This window comes from Urocampus carinirostris, chromosome 2 (genome assembly GCF_059441175.1).
Source record: "Urocampus carinirostris isolate Australia breed hairy pipefish chromosome 2, RoL_Ucar_1.0, whole genome shotgun sequence".
In the NCBI taxonomy this organism is placed as follows: domain Eukaryota; kingdom Metazoa; phylum Chordata; class Actinopteri; order Syngnathiformes; family Syngnathidae; genus Urocampus; species Urocampus carinirostris.
Genome location: NC_142350.1, coordinates 7,783,283 through 7,805,249, shown reverse-complemented (window position 1 = coordinate 7,805,249; position 21,967 = coordinate 7,783,283). Strand labels below are relative to the sequence as shown.

Below are 21,967 nucleotides of genomic sequence, written 5' to 3'. Positions count from 1 at the left end.
GTTATCTAAGTGTAAATATTATAAAATGACATTGTTTAATAGCTAGTAAAAAACATCAAAGAATGTATATATTATTTACATATCGCAGGCGTGTGGGAGGAGGGGGTTGACTTCCATAACCCGCTTAAGTCAATCTCTCATTGTTTCTCCACTCCCAAAGTCAGAAACGTTTTTTTTTTTTAATCTCTTTTAATGAACATTGCATCATTCCAACCGAAATCGGCATGAAATATCCAAACAACAATACAAAGTCATTAAGTTGAAGGGAACAGAAAGTGCTGTAGAGAAACAGAAGCGGGGGAGGTTAGTTCATAAATACAATAAATAAAGTAAATAGAGAAATAATTATTATGCCCTGTTTAATTCAATACAAGGGGGATTCTAAAGTACATTGTATATCATTTGGACATTGGGAGTGTTTATCAAACTAAAAGATTCGAGAACAACAAAAATTGCTGAAAAAAATACAGGAAAACATTTTGGGGGTGGGGGGGGGCGTTTAATTTCTCCAACCTCGTTTATTTGTTTAAAAAATAATAATTTTACCCAGGAACAAACATAACAATAAAAAAGTAAAAAAAGTATTTTAAATATTTTTATTTTCTGAAAAAAAGTGTTTTTCAGTTTAATGACAATTATTACAGATAATCTTTATCATTCGCGGTCACGTTTGATGAAGAGTTGATTTCCGTAAACGACTTAAGTCGGCTTATAATTGGTTCTCTTCTCCGAAAGTCCGGAAGTTGATTTTTAATCTTATTTTCTTCATCCGGCCTATCTATAGTTGTCTTTTTAAAATTAAAATTAAATGTATTAAATAGAACGCATTAAAAATATTTTTAATATTTTGTAAAAAAATGAAGTAATTTAAATGACAGCTGGTATGGGGAGAAAACGGGCGTCTACTTCTTGATATTATTCAAGTGACGTGTTTTAGGGAAATAAAACTAAACAAGTGGTAATTAAAATGTATTGTTTGATGTAGATAACAGATTTATTTGCAGGAAAAAAACGAGAGATAATTGTAAAATTAATCGTGCAGGAAAAATATCACATAAAAAACAATTAGATTTATTACATTTTAAATATTGTTATGATTAACGTTACTATCAGAAGAAAATAAGATATATATGAAATTCAATAACATTTGTCGAGTTTCCGTATAAATTCCTACTTGATTCAGTCACTTAATAAATAAATTCTGATAACAGTTTTAGTATCATTTTTGTCACGTGAGTGTGAAAAATGCACAAAAAATGAAATGGTGGAAAGGAGAAAAGGTTTTATTGGTGTCAAGGTGTCATGACCGCCGTTCACAAAAACATCTCGTCGCCGTACCACTAGGTGGCGTTACTGCCAGTTTTACCACCAGAACGTGCGGCTGTGATTATCGTCGCCATGGTTACCTGTGAAGAAGCCGCCATTTTCAGCATGCCGCGTCATTCAAGTTGAGGAATAACAGCAAATAGGGAAAAAAAACAAAGAAGAAACAGCTAAAACAACATAAGCTGTTTTTTGGTTATTTTTGACCTTTCGGGCTTGTTTTTTGGTTTCAGTCCCCCCACAAAAACAAACAAAAACACTCAGACGAGTGTGTGTGGTGAAGACGATCCCGGGAAAAAAAAAAAAAAATATATATATATATATATATATATATATATATATATATATATATATATATATATATATATATATGTACATATATAAATATCATTTACCTGAGAGGAAAAAAAGGACCCCCGAAAATAAAAGATGTATACATTACAACTAGAATCACAAAGTTCAAGCATATATCATATACATAAACTCTTTATTTCGATAATACATATATGTATATGTGCACGGTTACATATACATACATGTACATGTATGTATGAATGTCGCGAGACAAGAGGAGTAGAAGAAAGGGAGCACCCGTCACGGCGGTAAAAAGGAGCGGGGGAAAAAAGACGCCGTGAATTCTGAGCGCAACTAAACGCATCATAAAAAGAAGAACTTGGAAAACAAGATAAGCACCATCAAAGTCCGAAACAACAACAATTTCGTGTTTGTAAGCGTGTGTGTTTAATGGTGTGTACAAAGGAGAAAAAGCGCCGAGCGAAACCTGATTCGTTTACGCGGCAACCCATGAGCCAATCAGACGAGCTCCGTTACCAAATAAAACACAAAAAGTAAAATTTAGCAAGCGTGTGATTTTTTCCTCTAAGTCCCGCCCCTTGCACCGTATGAAATCCCTGATTGGACGAGATACATTCCGTTCCGCCTCAAACTTGGAAAATCTACAAAAGTCCTGCTGGCCTTCTTGTATAAAAATAGAAGCCTCGCCCACGTCCTGTTTCTCCGCCTCTAAAAATAGATTTCGACAGGTAGAAAAGAACCACAACAATTGGGCACCGGGTTTGGCCAATGGCGATGATGCTGACGTCATCTAAAGTGCTGCCGGTTCTTTGGCCCCGCCCCCAGGTTTTCATCGCTTAGCCGTTCTTGCAAAATATGGTCGCATGTTTATTTTTCTCATTTTGTCTCTTAGGTTTTCCTGGAATTGTGTTGATTGATCACCAGTGAGCTTTCTGTTTTTTCTTCGGAGCAGAAATGTCCAAACTTTCTTTTTTTTCTCTCTTACTGAATTCAATTTATTTTCTCTCGGAAAAAAATATTGTTGTTTTTATAGGGTGTTTTCTTTGTCTTTCATTTTATTCCAAACAGCACAACACAAAATACTTTAATAACAGAAAGAAACCCTATTCTGCAAAGATGGGGAAAAAAGGGCATATGTGTCCTTTAATTTGTTTTTTATTTTAATAGAAAACAGTCAAAAGTGTGTTAAAGGAGATGTACAAAAACTGCATGGGGGAATTAACGAATCATATCTTAATTATTTTTTTTTTGCAATAATTTATTAATTACGAAAATGTCATATTTCATTTGTAAAACTATGAATATATATTTCTTTTGGGTTTTTTTGGGTGTGGAGGACTTTTTAATTTGCAATAAATATTCCAAAATAATTTGATTCCTAAAACCTAAATCTACAACCCTGACATACAAAATACATTAATATTTTTCTGACTTTTTGGGAGCAGAGAAAATACTGTTAAAAATTAGAAACATAAAACAAATATAATAAATACCCTAAATTATTTTAATAAACATATATTTTTACTAAGATGTTGGGAGGTGAGTGTTAAATATGATTTTATATTCATAAATAATTTCATTGCAAACCCCCCCAAAAAAAATAAAAAAATAAACCAAATTATTTTCTGCCCAACAACTATAAAATCATATACTCTGAAAAAAAATATATTATGAAAACCTGGGAAATTGTTTTGGGGAATTACGAGGGAGAAAAACAAATAAATCAGAACATTAAAAAATAAAATTCCCTGGAAAAATCTCCCTAATTAACTGTTCAAATATTTTTTTTTTCTGAAATCAAAATGTTTATGCAAAAATAAAAAAAAAGTCAATAGTTCTGTTTATAGGTATAAATCGTATAAAATATGTTTACAAGATAATATTAGTTTATTAATTGCGATTATGGCCCTCTGTTGATCCGTATCTGGGCCACAACTTGCTCGGGGCCATCAGTTTGGACACCCCTGCCCTAGAAATTCCCTTATAACGGAATAGAGCGGTCGCGGGGTTGGTCGAGTGAGTTTCGCTGACATGCGGAAACAGAATAACGCAGATTGGCTGCGTCGACTAAAGTGCTGCGGCTCTTAAATTGAAAAGGAAAAGAAAAAAAAACTGAAAAGATGACACTGGACGCAGGACGAGGAAATCTTGATTGCAGGTGGGAAAGTGGGATCGGACTCCGGCTAAAAAAGGCGCACAGCAAAAGTCCGCTGACCGGTCGCCGCTCTAAAAATAGACTTTGCCACATAGAAAAGACAGACCAGCATACGATCGAACGTCGAGTCCCGATCGGACGTCGTCCGTCGCCTTTGGTCCCGCCCACTTCCACTAAAGTGCTGCTGTGGTTTTGGGTGTTTTGCTCGCTGGGGCCCCCCGATGGCGGGGAGTGGGAGGGGCTCACAGGTCGCCGTGGCGACTCTCGTACTTGTTGATGATGTTGCGGCAGCGTCCGAGCTCTTTTCGCATGTCGGCCACTTCCAATCGCAAGGCGGCGTTCTCGCGCTCCAGGAAGGCGGCGCGAACCGAGATCTGGTTCTCCTTCAGGCGCCGAGCGTCGCGGGAACGTTTGGCTGCTTCGTTGTTCTTCACGCGACGGCTCCAGTATTTCTCGTCCTGGGAGGAGGGGAGGGGGAGGGGGGTTGTGGTATGTGGGTGTGTTGGGGAGGAGGGAGACGGTGGGAGGAGTGTCAGTCACGTGATGATGGGGGAGGGGAGGAGCAAAGAAGATGAGGGGAAGCTAATTCTAATGTCTAGCTAGTTAGCTAAATATAATTTGTCATCCAACTAGTTTATTTACCCATCCAGCCATCCTACATTAGACTGTCCGACAATTCACCCATCGATCTAACCTATTGTCTGTCCACTCGACTGTACGCCAATTCATCCAGCCAACCATCATCTGACTGTTCACCCAAGTCATACATCCCACCATTCATCCATCCATCCATCCATACTTTCATGAAGCCATCCTACAATATTTTATTCATCCAACTGCACACCAATTCACCCATCCATCTGACTGTCCTCCACTTTATACATCCATCCATCTGACTGTCCGCCAATTAATCCAGTCATCCATCCCCCCATACAACTTTCCACCAATTCATCCCTTCATCCCACTGCCTGACAATGTTTTCATGCATCCATCTATATAAGCCATACCTCCATCAATGAAGACCATCCATTCATGAAGGCTTTACATCCAGTCATGATGGCCCTCCATCAGTCATCCAACTGACTCTACACCAATTCATCCAACAGTTCATTAATTCATTCATCAATGAAATCCATTGCTCCATCCACTATCCATTCATGGAAGACACCCATCCATCAATCCATCCATTCATTCATGAAGGCCATCCATCAATCATCTATCCAACCGTCCACCAATTCATGCATCCATCCCACTGTCTGCTAATTCATACATCCATCCCACTGTCTTCTAATTCATTCTTTCATTTATCCATGTATTAAGGCCGTCCATCTATCCAAGAAGACCATCAATGCAGGAAAGCTTCCATGCATCTTTCCATCCATCATCTATCTGCATTCATTCAACATTTATTTACGAAAGCCATTCCTCCATCCTTGAAGATCATTCATCCATCCATCCATCCATCCATGAAAGACTTCCTTTTGTCATCTATCTGACTGTCCACCAATTCATCCATCCATCCCACTGTCTGCTAATCCATTCATTCATTTATCCATGTATTAAGGCCATCCGTCTATCCAAGAAGACCATCAATGCAGGAAAGCTTCCATGCATCTTTCCATCCATCATCTCTCTGCATTCGTTCAACATTTATTTACAAAAGCCATTCCTCCATCCTTGAAGACCATTCATCCATCCATCCATCCATGAAAGACATCCTTTCATCATCTATCTGACTGTCCACCAATTCATCCATCCACCCCACTGTCTGCTAATTCAGTCATTCATTTATCCATATATTAAGGGCATCCATCTATCCAAGAAGACCATCAACGCAGGAAAGCTTCCATGCAACTTTCCATCCATCACACCATCCATTATTTCTCTACCAGCATTTTTTATGTTCTCATCACGGAACTCGTAGTACCTTCTGCTCGTTGGGCACCAGCATCTTTCGAGCCTTCTTGATCATGGGCTGCGGTTTGAGCTCCTCGTCACTGAAGCGGTGCCGGCGGGGGTCGAAGGCCTCCTGGCCCGGGACGCTGGATAGAGCCACATCGGCCGGGTCAGGGTCGAAGTTGACCGGGACGTCGCCACCGCCTGACGCCGGCGTTGCCGTCGACGTCCCAGCCGAGGAGGGAGGGCCTCCGGAGGGAGAAGCGTCCTGGCCCTGACCACCTGGAAGGAACAAAACGAGGAGCCGTGTTAGTGTAAGTGTTACTAAAGTTTTGCTTGGGCTTCATTTTCAAGTGCAAGTAATTGTATATTTTTGTAAGAACATATCCATATTATTTTTGTTACTCCCCCTTTTTTAACAACTTTTAACTTACCAGGGTTGCACAGCAAAAAAAAATTTTCATTTCAAACAATTTAATTACTCTACTGTCATGTTTCAGAGTTTCTTAGGTCTCTCAGGAAACGTCCTCTTATGGTACACATCCTACCTCTCAGATAGGACTCACTGTGTTAAATATGGTGAAATGACATGTGAGCCTTTTAGTGTTACCTGTGCTGTTCCGCAGGGTTCAGTACTTGGCCCCATTCTTTTCAGTATTTACATGCTTCCATTAGGTGATATCATCCGCAAGTGTAATATCAGTTTTCATTGCTACGCAGATGACACTCAACTATATCTTCCAATGGAGGAATCTGCCACACTAAACTGTGGAAATCTCTGAAAAGACCGAAATGCTAGTTATTGGTCCATCTAAATACCATGACTTGTTCTCAAAAACAGCTCTGCACATTGGCAAATGTAATATCACCCAGAGTGACTCAGTCATAAATTTAAGTGTCATATTTGACCCCAATCTGTCCTTTCAAACACACGTTAAGAATATTACTAGAACATATTTTTTTCCATCTTCGCAACATTGCTAAAATTTGTCCTAAACTGTCTCAGTCCAATGCAGAGATTATAAGTCATGTGTTTGTTACCTCCCGTCTCGATTACTGTAATGCACTACTCAGGTCTTCCGAAGTCCAAAATCAAGAGCCTGCAGCTGGTACAAAATGCTGCAGCGAGGCTTTTAACTAAGACAAGAAAGTTTGATTGCATCACCCTGATTTTAGCTAAACTGCATTGGCTCCCTGTTAGCTTAAGATGTGATTTTAAGATTCTGTTGGTGTTATAAAAAAATCATGCATGGACTTGCTCCCTCATATCTTTCAGATTTAATTTCCCCCTATGTTCCGGTCCAGAGCCTTCGCTCTGAAAACGCCGGTCTACTAGTGATCCCAAGAGCCAAGAAGAGAACCGAAGGTTCGAGTGCGTTCTCCTTTCGGGGCCCCGGTGCTGTGGAATGCTCTTCCCCCTGATATTCGATCTGCAACCTCGGTAGAAATATTTAAATCTAAGCTTAAAACACACTTCTGTTCTATAGCATATGAATAACCTATATTCTATGTTGATAATAAGTATGATTTGCCCTCATGTAGGTTTTAGATGATAATTGTCTGTAGTTTGCAATAGTCTTTGATCTGTGCAGCCCTTTGAGACTCTTTGTGATTAAGGACTATACAAATAAAAATGACTTGACTTTGCATTTTTTACTTTTTACCTCTAGGAAACAGCAAAGTAGCATTGAGTTTTTGTAGATGTCATTGACGTTAATTATGTTCATGATTATTAATACGCAGTATGTTTATTAATATTAGCACTCCCCCCGTTTTATAAGGTGAAAAAGAAATATATATTTTAATTACATGTTGTGTATTAAGTATATTTTAAACAGATTACTAAAAGCTACCAAGTGCTGCCAAAGTAACACTGTACAGAAGAGGAAAAAAACAATATTTTACCTATATTTGACTTTTTAATCAGCATATCCCAATTTTAGCCATTTTGATGTGAATTAATGACTTTGTAGATTAATTATTGTACCTACCACTGGGTGCCGCTAAAACGACACTATAGATTCTCTTTTTGAACTAAATTTATAAATGAATTCATTAAAATTCCACATTTTTAAGTAAATTTAATTTCCTAGTCAAAGTATTCAAAACGTGATGGCGATTATGTAAGGTTGGTTTTAATTATGAAATTAATTGTAATTATTTGCAAAATAAAACGTGATTACGTGATCTACACGTGTTTCAAGACCAACAGTTGTCATTTCTGGGTTCACCCAAAAAACACAGCATACAGCAAAACTGACACCCCCCACCCCCTGCATCGGAGTCAATGTTGCCACAGCAACGGTCAGCCTGCTGCTGATACGAGCGCTTTGAGCATCCCGCACGTGCACAGCGCCCTCTTCATCCGCCTCCGCGCTTGACGCTCCATCTGGCGCGTTTGTGCATCATCCTAATCTTCATCCTCACCATCATCGTCCTCGCCAGCTGATCCTGACTCAATCGAAAAAAATGGCATTTGCCATGTCGACTGGGCTTAGAACATTTTATTTTACAGCGCATATCAATTTTTTTTGTACTGGACTGTCTCGGAAAATTAGAATATTGTGATAAAGTTCTTTATTTTCTGTAATGCAATTAAAGAAACAAAAATGTCATACATTCTGGATTCATTACACATCAACTGAACTATTTCAAGCCTTTTATTATTTTAATATTGCTGAATTTGGCCTACAGCTTAAGAAAACTCAAAAATCCTATCTCAAAATATTAGAATATCATGAAAAAGTATACAAGTAGGCTATTCAACTAATCACCTGAATCATCTAATTAACTCGAAACACCTTGCGACGTTTCCTGAGCCTTAAAAACACTCAGCTTGGTTCAGTAAAGTAAATCACAAGTATGGGGAAGACTGCTGTCCAGAGGACCATCATTGATACCCTCCATCAGGAGGGTAAGACACAAAAAGAAATTTCTCAAAGAGCAGGCTGTTCACAGAGTGCAGTTTCAAAGCATATCCACAAAAAGTCTGTTGGAAGGGAAAAATGTGGCCGGAAACGCTGCACAACCAAGAGAAATGACCGCAGCCTTAACAAAATTGTGAAGAAGAGCCGCTTCCAGAATTTGGGAGAGCTTCAAAGACAGTGGGCTGAAGCTGGAGTCCAGGTATCAAAAGCCACAGTTCACAGACGTGTCCGGGAAATGGGCTACAATAGCCGTATTCCCATGGTCAAGCCACTTCTGAACTCAAGACAACGGAAGAAGCGTCTGACTTGGGCTATGGAGAAGAAGCTCTGGACAGTTGCAGAGTGGTCCAAAGTCCTATTTTCAGACGAAAGCAAGTTTTGCATTTCATTTGGAAGTCAAGGCGCCAGAGTCTGGAGAAAGGCTGGAGAGGAGCAAAATCCAAGTTGCTTGAAATCCAGTGTGAAGTTCCCACAGTCAGCTATGGTTTGGGGAGCCAGGTCAGCTGCTGGTGTTGGTCCACTGTGTTTCATCAAGTCCAGAGTAAATGCAACTGTGTACCAAGAGATTTTAGAGCACTACATGCTTCCATCTGCTGAAAAGCTCTATGGAGATGAGGATTTCATTTTCCAGCATGATCTGGCACCTGCCCACAGTGCCAAAACCACCAGTAACTGGTGCACTGACCATGGCATCGCTGTCCTTGATTGGCCTGCTAATTCCCCTGACCTGAACCCCATTGAGAATTTGTGGGGTATAGTTAAGAAGAAGATGAAAGACACCAGACCTGCAAATGCAAATGAGCTGAAGGCCGCTATCGAAGCATCCTGGGCATCAATAACACCTCAGCAATGCCACAGGCTGATTGCCTCCATGCCACGCCGGATTGATGCAGTAATCCGTGCAAAAGGATTCCCAACCAAGTACTGAGTGCATCAATGGACATTTTCAAATGTTTGATTTAGTTTTGCTGTTATAAAATTATTTTTTTACTTGGTCTGAGGAAGTATTCTAATATTTTGAGATAGGATTTTTGAGTTTTCTTAAGCTGTAGGCCAAATTCAGCAATATTAAAATAATAAAAGGCTTGAAATAGTTCAGTTGATGTGTAATGAATCCAGAATGTATGACATTTTTGTTTTTTTAATTGCATTACAGAAAATAAAGAACTTTATCACAATATTCTAATTTTCTGAGACAGTCCAGTATGCACTTTTACTTAATTTTATTTTGTTTCATGTATGCACTGCAGCAGACGATAACAATAGTTGCTTGCAGCAAGCCACAGTCTGCAGCAAAGTGGCTAACTTGAGTGGCTAGTGATCGACACAGTGGAAAAAAAGTGCAAGATGCTAAAATGACTTGTGATGCAACTCTGCAGCTAGAAATAAACAATGGCGGCTAGCGGCAAGACATTGCCTGCAGCCAAGTAGCATGAGTGGCTAGAGAAGGAAATAGTGGTAAAAATACAAATTTGCCTGAATGATGGGACCCCGGCAAAGGAAATCTGCAGGTTATTAGAAGAGTAATATGTAGTAGCCATAGCCTTCATACAAGTGGCTAACATTAGTTTCTAAAGAAGGAAACAGTGGGGGAAAAAACTGCCTGAATCATAGAACTCAGCAAAAATCAGCCGTGGAAGGAAAGTGACACTGAAGGACAAAGCAGGAGCCGCTTACAATAATTATAGGGGTGGAGAAGAACCATAGTCTGCAGCCAATTTCTAACATGAGTGGCTAGAGAAAGAAACATTAAAGAAAAAGTGGAATCTACCCAAATCACAGAACTCATAGGTCTGCCTGCATGACCAGTTGTGTGAAGGCAAATGACAACAACACCAACTAGCCATTTCCTGCAGCCAAGTGGCTAATGTGTGTGGCTAGAGATGGAAACAGAGGAAAAAGCACCAGATTCTTGGATAAGGGAACTAGGCGACAGAACTCAGCAGCTTCCAATAACAATAGCAGCTAGCGGCAGAACATATCCTGCAGCCAAGTGGCTAACATGAGTGGCTAGAGATGAAAAAAGTGGAACAAAGTGCCAGAAGTCTGAATCACTGAACTCAGTAATTTGTAGGATGCGCTGTGTATGGCGAGTGATACTGAAGAATTATATAACAATAACAATCATGACTAACAATAGCCTGCAGCCAGGTGCCTATCTCGAAATAGAAATAGTGGGTAAAAACTTTGAAGATGCTGGAATTACAGGATACAGCGATAACCATTTACATAACAAGTGAAGGCAATTGATTCTGAAGGATGAAGTAGAAGACAATAACAATAACAATAGCGGCTGGTGGCGAGCCATAGCCAGCAGCAAAGTGGTTCACATGAGTGGCTAGAGAAAGAAACGGGGGGAAAACAAAGTCAAATATTCCTAAATCAAGGGCATGACAACGTGTACCTGCATAATCATCTGTTGAAGGCAAGCAACACTGGAGGCTGACATTGACAATAGCCAAGTGGTTAACATGAGTGGCTAGAGATGGAACCCGTTTTTAAAATGCCACTTTATGTCAATGATTGCTTGTATAACCAGCTGTGAAGCGTGAGTGACACTGAAGGACAAAGCATGAGCAGCTAAGAAGAGTGGCTCGCCATAGTTTTTAGTAGAAATTGCCTTGAATAAGGAACACAATTACGTTCAAGTAACACTTAAGGCTGACAATGATAATAGCGGCTAGCTATAGCCTGCAGCCAACTGGCTAACACGAGTGGCTAGAGAAGTAAACCGTTTTTAACAAATTGGAAAAAAATGCCTTAATCACTTGACTTAGCAATGTTTGCTCAGCTGTGAAAGATGAGTGACATTGATGGAAAAAACATGAACATGTAAAAATAGCAGCTTGCCATAGCCTTCGGCTGAGTTGGTAATGCGATTGGCTAGAGTAGAAAATGGTGGGAAAAAAAGTGGAGAATGCCTCAGTAACAATCAAGAGCAAGTTTTGTATACTCGGAGCAGTTAACAATAACATTAGTGGCTGGCGCTGAACCGTAACCTGCTTTCTAGTGGCTAACATGAGCGGCTAGAGAAGGAAACATAGAAAAAAAGTTGAATAAACCCAAAAATCCCGTTGATGAGCTAGTCCATGTGTTTTTGCGTATCATTTGAATTAATAGTGTTTATTTAACTTTTTATTTTCTCACCACTAGGGGTGCTCTCAAATACACACTGTGGCTTTCTAAGGTTTGTCTGTACTATTTTCCGAACCAACTTTGAATGAGGACTTGAAGCAGTCCAATAGTTTCCCCTTTTCCCAGTACATGCTAGTACAGTGTGTACTTCTTCCTTCCTATAGGGGACACGCCCAGCAGCGTGCTTATGTCAACACGCTGAGAAGTTATGTCATCAATGTGTGGACACGCTGCCCCCCCCCCCACTCCTCCCCCTCCTTGGCGCCAATGGCCACGCGGATTACTGTGTGTCAAATGTACACTTGCCTAGCGCCTGCACACGCTAGTGACACGTATGACATGTATCACATGTGACTCAACGTGGAGGTCAAAACAAAAGGCACACTTGCTAGGTTGTTGTTTTTTTTGTGGTAGTTAAAAGTCACAATAGTGTGTCCTTTTGCTGTTATCTAAAACCGGATTTTATTTAATTCGATTTATTAATTTGCTTGGAATTGATCTAATCTATCTATCCATCCATTATCTGCACCGCTTATCCTCAGTAGGGTCGCGGGGTGCTGGAGCCCATCCCAGCCATCTTCGGACAGTGGGCGGGGAGCACCCTGAACTGATTGCCAGCCCCTCTAATCTAATTCTAATCGGGGCAGCGGCAAAGAGCTCGTCTTGGGATCAATAGGTCGCAGGTCCGATTCCCGGCTCCTCCGCGTTATATGTCGAAGTGTCCTTGGGCAAGACACTGAATCCCTAATGCCCCCAATAAGCTGGTTGGCGCCTTGCATGGCTGCACGGCCGCTATCAGTTAGTTAATGTATGTAAAAGGAAAAGTGTGAAGCATATTGTAAAGCGCTTTGGGAGGTCTTCATTGACTTGAAAAGCGCTATATAAATGCAGACCATTTAACTAAATTTAATTTATTATTTTTCATATTTGTTTTAATTTCTTCAAAAAATTATTTTATTTGTTTTTTTAAATTATTTTATCTTATTCAAACCAAAATTTTTCTCAGAAATTTCTTTGATAAAATCAGTGGCTCAGGTGGTAGAGCACTCGTCTTGGGATCAAGAGATAGCAGGTTCGATTCCCAGCTCCTCCGTGTTACATGTTGAAGGGTCCTTGGGTAAGACACTGAACCCCCAATAAGCAGGTTAGCCCCTTACATGACTGCACGGCTGCTATTGGGAAATGTGAAGTACACTGTAAAGCGCTTTGGGAAGTCTTGACTTGAAAAGCGCTATATAAATGCACATCATTTCATTTCATTTATTGTTGTGTATAAATTGATGTATTTATGTTTTAGTTATCATTTTTAATGTAATATAGACTATTGCTTCATTTTATTTTACTTTTTTTTGTTCGTGTTTATTTGTTTTACTTTAAATTTATTATATAAGTATTTATTACGTAAAAATAGGAAATAAATTGTATTTTAAATTGTTAAAATCTCTATTTTACTATATTTAAAATAAACAAAATATGTACATATATACATATATTCACTGACTTTATTGTGCTGAATTATATATATGGTTAGTGGTTAGCGCGTCCGTGGCACAGTTCTGAAGTCATGGGATCAAATCCCGCTACAAGCGTTCCTGTGCAGAGTTTGCATGTTCTCCCCGTTCCTCCGAGAACTTGTTTCCTCCCACATTCCAAAAACATGTATATCAGGTTAATTGGCAACCAGTTCCCTGCCCACTGCCTGAAGATAGCTGAGATGAGCTCCAGCACCCCGTGACCCTACTGAGGATAAGCGGCGCAGATAATGGATGGATGGATACATGTGCATGTGTGAGTGTGTTTGTGTGTGTGTCTGTGTGTGTGTGTCTGTTAGACAACAACAATAAATTAAAAAAAAAAGCTTGGTATTCTGAAATTATTGAGTTGAATTCACATTGGATAGTGGTCAATTAAGATAAATTAAAAAAATAAATAAAAATGGAATAAATATGCTTGTATAAAAATATGTATAAAAACATGAACTACAAATGTTAAAAAAAAGACTCTCAAACGCTTTCTTTTTCTGTATAAAATATAAATAATGTGTTTCACCATAACAAAAAGCCTCAACATTTTAAAAGAAAACCTACACATTAGCATAGTTTTCCCTACTTCCTAATTTATTTTTCAAAATATTGGAAGAAGTATTTTCAAAATAAAATCGCGAAATTAGTACTTTTTTTTCCCTTCCTTAATTCTTCCCTATTCACGTCTATTTCAAAATATTCAGAGAACTATGGTCTTTTTTTCATAAAACACACATTTTTGTGACGCTCGTATCGCATTCCCAAATGGCGAAGGCTTTCACAATAAAAGTACAGGTCATGTGACTAGCTTTCCCGTGCGTCCCCACTCCCTCCTCCTCCTCCCTCGCTGGGCTCCCAGCAGCGGCACGTGACTTGCAAGGGCACATGGCCTGGGCGTGTGAGTTGAGAGAGAGGGGGGGGGGGCAATTGGGGGAGGAGCGCACATATCAAAACATGCAAACCAAACCGCCACCCTTCCTCGCTTTTAACTCTTTCAAATAGTTTAATCTACAACAATTACAAACATAATAATTATAATAAAAACTGTTGTAAGGATGATACCAGATCTTGAGTAGTCATCATGACTGATACCTGATTTGTACCTGAAATTCTTTTTTAAACAAGCTAGCTGAAATCAGCATAAGAACGAATCATTTAAGTGATTTTTGAGACCATGTTGTTTTGGACCGATTTGTATACCAAATCTGAATTACTAATTCATTCAGATTCCATTTGTACGTCAAGATCCCTCCCAAAAATCTGTTTACGAGCTAGCTTAAACTAGCATAACACTAATTGTCAGATAATGGACAACCCTCATCATCTTTTTTAGCACGGATGCTTGATACCACATGTTTTTGATATATTGATTCCAAATCTTGATTATTAATTATTACAGATTTCATTTATACGTAAATATCCATCTGAGAAGTCTATATAACAGCTAGCTTAAACCACCAAAACAACTAGCTCAATGCTAACGTACTGTATAACAGACAATTCCATATGCAAGCTAGCAGAAATGAGCAAAAACAACAAATCGATCAACTTTTTAGTAGAGATATCCGATACCATACTGTTGTAGACAAATTTTGATACCAAATCTTGATACTCATCAATAGAGATTTCATTTCTACATAAAGTTCCCTCGCAGAATCTATTAACTAGCTAGCTTAAATTGGCATAACAACTAATTATCGAATAATCGACCACACTTTTTTTTAACAAGGATGTTCGATATTATTTTTTTTCAGACAGATATTGATACAAATCAATAGCACCAAAATGATTTAAAATAATGATACTAGATCATCAATACCGATACCATTTGTACATAAAATTCCTTTATTATATCCATAAAACATGCTATCTTAAATTGGCATAACATCTAATCTAATAATGGACAGCCACTATCCTTAATACCACATTTTCCAGAGAGATATTGATACCAAATATTCTAAGCTAATCAATACCAAAGCCTTTTGTACATCGAATTCCTTTGCAAAAATCAATTTACAAGCTAGCTGAAATTAGCATAGCAACAAATCAATTAATTGACGCCAAATGTTCAATATGTTTTTGAGATAGGGATGTTCAATACCACGGTTTTTGGAACAATATTGATACCACATCAATACTGATACATTTCGTACATAAAGTTGATGTTACATTATATATGGATATCTTTCAATACAGTTACTTATTGATTAAAAACATTCATTTGATTTCATTTTCCTGATCCTCATATCGGTTACTATCACTGATACCTTAAAAAATATGATTATGCCTGTCCTATTTTTTAAGAATCCACGATTTATATACTTCTGATATCGACGACCATTACTAGTACTTTAAAAAAAGCTGATATTGGGGATACTAGGTATCGTAATTCACCCATCCCTAATTTTAAGAATAATTCATATACTTTTCACGTTTAATGTTCTGATGCTCTTTTATAATTTAATATAAAAAAAATATATCATACTTTAGTAGGGCTGGGAACGGATTAGCGCATTTCCATTCAAAAGGCATCTCCACTTACAAATGTTTCAGGTAACATAGCTTCTCTCAGAACGAATTCAATTTGTAAGTAGAGGTACCACTGTATTATTATTATTATTATGTATTTGTACCAATAATGACTTTTACACCGGCGTTATTGAAGCTGAATATTTTTGGAGTTAGATGGTTTTAGCCTAATGCTAACATACTCTTCATTTTCGATACATTTTTGCAGATTTTCTAGCTAAATAATCGTTCATTTACGTTTCCTGGAGTGATCATTTGATATTGTTTTTTTAGGATACATATGAATCAATCGATTCATGTTCAAATGAATCAACAGTTGAATCCGATGAGTGAAAAAAACGGCGTCCGAGCTCTTCCTATGGGATTTTCCTTTCCTCTCCACAAAGTCGACGGAGCGAGCGCCGATTCCGCCGCCGGGACTTCCGGTTGGCTGCTTCGCCTCCGTCACGTGTTGACGAAAGCCAACGCATCCTGACAAAGAGCCAGCTCTCGTGCACGACACTCTTCCGTGGCCGTCAGGCCGCGCCGGCATTTTGTTTTCTGTTCGTTTATTTTCTTGGCCTCAGATGCCACGACGCAACCGCATTTGCTGCCAGCGACGGGTATAGACGTCCATGGCAGCGGACGTGTTAATGCAGGTGACGGTTAAATGAGGCGATGGAGGCGACTGAGTTAATCAGGTCGTTGGCCTGATAACAATGCTGTCGTTTCTGATTAAGTTGAGGGATATACATCTCCAGCAAGGAAGAAAGGAAGAGAAGGGAAGAAGGAAAAAGGAAAAAGGAAAGGAAGGATAAAAGCAAGAAAAGTAAGGAAGAAAGGGGTAAGGAAGGAATGAAGGGAGAAAAAAGGAAAGGAAGGAGAAATAAAAGCAGAAACCGTACGGAAGAAAAAGGGTAAGGAAGGAAAGAGGAAATGAAGACAGGAAGGAAGGAAGGAAGGAAGGAAGGAAGGAAGGAAGGAATCCTAGATGAAAGGAGGAAAGGTACCAAACAATGAAGGAAGAAAGGATGGTAGGACAGATGAATGACAGACATCGAATAAGAAACTGTCCCACCTTAGTTTATTCATTCATTCATCCATTATCTGCACCGCTTATCCTCAGTAGGGTCGTGGGGGTGCCGGAGCCCATCCCAGCTATCTTCGGGCAATGGGCAGGGGACACCACGAACCGGTTGCCGGCCAGTCACAGGACACACAGAAACAGACAACTTACTCGCTCATTCACACCTAGGGACAATTTGGACCGGCCAATTAACCTGACATACATGTTTTTGGAATGTGGGAGGAAACCGGAGTGCCCGGAGGAAACCCATTAAAGCACGGGGAGAACATGCAAACTCCACACAGGAAGGTTCGATCTCATGACTTCAGAACTGAGCCGCACACACGGCAACCACTGCCCCGCCGTGCTGCCCCACCTTAGTTTAGTCTGACCTAAATCCTACAGGTTAACTAGAACTAGGACCATCAACCCAGACCAGCACACCACCTGTGTCCTGTCTTGTCCTGTCCCTCTACCGTTCCCACAGTTCAACTCACCATGTTGACACTCGCGTCCCCCCATCAGTCCTTGCGTTTGGGGCGCCGGCACTTGGATGGTCTCCAGCCCCATCAGTGAGGACGAGGACGAGGAGGACGAGATGGAGGACGAGGATGAGCATGGCGACGGCGAGCTTGGCGGACACTGGGAGCTTTGATTGGGCACCGCTGATTGGGAGCTCTGATTTCAGGCAAAAGAAAGACAGTGGAAAGGTTGGCTCTAATGTTTTTTGCGTGCCCAACCACTGCTACTTCTGTTCTATTCTTTCCTGTCCCATTCTACCCAACAACATCTTATTCTGTCCGGTCTCATTCTGGCCTTTTCTGCCTTTCCTGTCTGGTCCTGTTCAGCCCATTCCCATCAATTCCAGATATGTCTTCTCCAGTCCTGTCCTTTTCTTTCCTGTATTTCCTACCTTACCTGTCCTGTCTGTTTCACACTGTAAAGTCCTATCCAGTTCAATTTCCACCCCAACCCACCTTGGCTTGTCATGTCCGTCTTTCCCTGTCCCATGCTTTCTCGTACAGCCCGGTTCAATCCATCATACCCTGTCCCATCTGTCCATTCTAGATCCTCCTTGTTCCATCCTTTGCTGTTCCTTTCTAGATAGCTCCATTATTTTCTTTCTGACTCATACTGTCCTGTTTTTTTTCCTATTTGACCGTACCCTGCCATGACCCTGTCTTGTCCTGCTCAGTCCACTCACGTTGTCTATTCCTATTTGCCCTTCCCTGCTCCACCCTTACTTGTCTTGCCATGCTCATTTCCATCCCTTCCAGCTCCCTCTTCTCTCATCCTGTCCTGTTCCATTCCAGCTAGCTCCAACCATTTTTGTCTAATCTATACTAACCTGTTTGGTCCTTTCCTGTCACTTTCCCATCCTGGCTTGTCCTTCTTTGCTCCAGCTGATTTAGTCACATGCTATACTGTCCCATTCCGCTATCCGCCCTGCCCCACTTCATCTTGTCCTGTCCTAGCCAAACACCCAATTCTCTACCTGTGAGGGGATCTGTGCACTGGTGGAACTTGTTCCGTTTCCGTGCATGCCCATCCCGTTCTCCGTCAGGAACTCTTCCAGGTCCATGTACTGCAGCTGGAACAGTCCGCCGTCACAGGGCAACGTACGTTCCCACAACAGTGGGCCCAAAAACGCTGACTGAGAATTGGGCCGAAGGGCCCCTGAGCCCAGGCCGCCGCCCACACCGGCTTGTCCACTGCCACCGCCCAGTCCCAGCGAATCCTCATCTGAGTCCAGAGGTTTGTCCTTATCTGTGGAAAATTAGCTGTTGGTTAGCATTTTAGATCATGAGAACAATAACATCTAGACATAGGGCAGCATAGTATACTTTTTAGAAAACCAGTCCTGGATTTTAGCTAGACTGCTAGCATGTTAGCAATATAAAAAACACATAGTTTCATTTGAATATGATTGGGAGAGCGGCTAAAATTGTATAGCTTCAAAGCTGAGTGGCTCCTGTTTGAAAGCTAACCTTGTCGATAGCTAATGCTAACAACTTGAGCTAACAACATCAATAAAGGACCCATAACTCTCAGGGTGTGCTAGCTAGATTTAGTCAGGTTTTATGCATAAGTTGCTGCAAACTTACTCATGAACAAAATGACTAAAATTTTGTGCAGGCTTGGGGAGTAACGGAACACATGGAACGGCAAAAATGATGTTGGCAAGCTGGATATTTTCATTTTGTTTCGGTCACATTTTATGTTAGTTTTGCCGGAGATCAAAGAGATCAAAGCCAGGAGAGAAAGCTTACCACGTGTTGTGAGTCATAATTTTATTTATATTTAGTTTTTTTTGTCTTTTATTAGCGTATTTGGTATTGGAGTAATCCAAAAGTAATTGAAAGTAATCCAGTTAAAGTAACCATACCCAACCCTGGGTAACGCACAGGCTGTGCTAGCCTGGCTTACCATTTGAACGCTAAAATTGATGATAGCTCATCCTAAAGAATCAAGCTATTAATACCAATAAAGGGCAAGTAACTTGCAGGGTTTCCAAGCTTGGCCTCCCTGTTGAACCCTAGCGTTGATGATAGCTAATGTTAACAATTTAACATTGGCATTTAAGCACACCTCACAGTGTTTAGGGTGGTTTAAGCTTAGCTTTGCAGTCGAACACTAAAGTTGACAGTATTTAATTCTAACAAATTGAGCTAACATTGCCATTTCAGGGCACGTTAGGCGCCATGCCTGCTAGTCTAGCTTTCCAGTTGAACGCTAACATTGAGAATAGCGAATGCTAATGCTAGTCAAGCTGACAACACCGTTTAAGGGCGTGTGACTTGCAGTGTGTGCTAGCCTGGCTTTGCAATTGAACGCTTTAAGTTAATTATAGTAAATGCTAATAAGTCATGCTAACTTTGGCATTAAAAATCACTAGCCTGCGTTCCCAGTTGAATGCTAACACGGATGATAGCTAGTGCTAACGAGTTAAACAAACAACACCTTTATAGGACATGTGACCCGTAGGTTGTGCTAGCTCAGTTGTGGTGGTTTCCCAGATTAACACTCTTGTTGACAACTGCTAATTCTAATGAGTCAAGCTAACAAAATCGTTCAAAAGGTTGTAGCTTGCAGCGTGTGATAGCCTTATTTCTCTGTTAAATCATAACATTGATGATTGCTAATGTTAAAATTGGCATTTAAGCACACCTTACTGTGTTTTAGGTGGTTTAAGCCTGGCTTTACATTAAGCGATTCAAACAAAATGAGCTAACATTGCCATTTTAGGGCAGGTTCCGAGCAATGCCCGCTAGTCTGGCTTTCCAGTTGAACGCAAACATTGAGGATAGCTAATGCTAACAAATCGAGCTGACAACACCATTAAAATGCATGTAACCTGCAGGGTGTGCTAGCCTGGCTTCCCAATTGAACGCAAACGTTGATGATAGCTAATGCTAACAAGTCAAAAAAACAACACCATTATAGGACATGTACCCCGTGGGGTGTGCTAGGCCAATTTTGGTGGCTTCGTAGTTAAATGCTAATTTTGACAATAGCAAATGCAAACTAGTCAAGCTAACAATTTAATTGAAAGGGCAGCAGGGTGTGCTGACTTGGCCCCCCAGTTGAATCTTTACACAGACAATAGAGAACTATTTACAGTTTTACTATTTACAATTTAAGTGCACATCATTTAAAGGGGTGTGCTAGGCTAGCATTGAGCGGCATCAACAGCACTGGCATCGTAGGCACCCTTTTGGCATTGACCTTTGAACCCAGTGGTGATAGAGTAGTAAGTAAGGGGTGGAACTGAGATGGACCATAGGCAATTGATTGGTCCCCAAGAGTCTTATATGCCAGGTTGGTCACTGGCTACTGATGACATTGTGTAAATGTGCACGTCGTGCGTGGGTGTGCGAGCCTGTGAGGCACGTGCACGACCACGCACACACGTGCACTCCCACGCACGCTCACCTTTCATCTCGCAACAGTCTTTAAGGCCTCGCTGATCGGCCTTGATGGGCAGCTGAAGGAGCGATTTTAGGTTGCTCATGGACGTCAAGTGGCTCCCAGGGGGAGCACCAGAGGGGGCTCCAAACTGGGGGCTGGTCCCTGCAGGTAACTCCGGCGGGGGCAGGAGCTGAGCAAGAGGCCTGGACATCACCTTAGGATAGCTTGCCAAATAGAATCCAATCGGTGCGCGTGCACGCAGCAGATGCGCAGGAGTTAGAAATTAAAAAACGTCGCTTCTTTATCTCCTCAACGATCCCATAGTTGCCCAAACCCCCCGGGGGAGCTCGCCTCCACCTTCTGCGTCCCCTCCGAGCGCGCGCCCGATGTCGGGGGCGCGCAGCCAATCAGTTGCCCGTGTGTGGGCATCGGCGGCGTGCAAACGCCTAAAAGAATTTGAGCAAGAGTCCAGCGAAAAGGAGAGGAAAAATAAAAGTGTCAACATAAAGATGGAGGAAAAAATGAAAAGTGTGGATGTGAGAGGCGCTCTCTCGCTTTCTCGCTCTCTCTCTCTCGCTCTCCCTCTCGCAGTCAGCTGGAACCAACACGGGCCGCTCTGGTGACGTCACAGCTCACGGGTGAAGGCTCATTTGAATACGGCAGCCACGCCCCCCTTGCTGCGTTCACAGCTCTGCGGAAAAAGGATCTCTAAAGTCAGTAGATTTGTTTATTTTTAAGAATTATTTACATTTCGTCTCCATAATAAAGCAGTTTTAAAATACAGAATTTTAAAACGTATACAAAATTTGTAAAAATATCTCAAATTGTTTAACCAAGTGAAACACATTATTAGCCTGTTGTATCTTTTGGTCAAAAATACAAATATATGTATAAAAAATACATTTGGTTATTTTATCTTTAATTAATTACCAGAATGAATATGGAAGTCATTGCAATTTAGTTGTGCCATACTTTAACAAACTGTGCAGAAGTTTGGGGCAATAATTTGCAAAAGTTCTCTCCAATCCCTTTCTGTACTCCAAAAAACGAGCAATAAGAATTGTACTATATACTGTGATCAGGGCAGCACGGCGCCGCAGTGGCTAGCGTGTGTGTGGCACAGTTCTCAGGTCATGAGATCGAATCTCGTGTGTAGAGTTTGCATGTTCTCTCATGTTTCCTCCGGGCACTCCGGTTTCGTATTTCTAAT

The 21,967-nt window shown here is 40.6% G+C and overlaps 1 protein-coding gene across 1 annotated transcript; it reads right to left on the bottom strand.

Annotated features, from left to right (window-relative positions):
- Positions 1 to 1,791: 1,791 nt before the first annotated feature.
- On the bottom strand, positions 1,792 to 21,383 carry dbpa (D site albumin promoter binding protein a). Its single transcript, XM_088328678.1, has 5 exons — positions 20,782 to 21,383; positions 18,344 to 18,615; positions 17,346 to 17,526; positions 5,721 to 5,971; positions 1,792 to 4,251 (listed from the first exon to the last, which is right to left on the bottom strand). Exons 1-5 carry the CDS (start codon positions 20,966 to 20,968, stop codon positions 4,036 to 4,038), a joined length of 1,107 nt encoding a protein of 368 aa, XP_088184804.1. The 5' UTR covers positions 20,969 to 21,383; the 3' UTR covers positions 1,792 to 4,035.
- Positions 21,384 to 21,967: the final 584 nt, after the last annotated feature.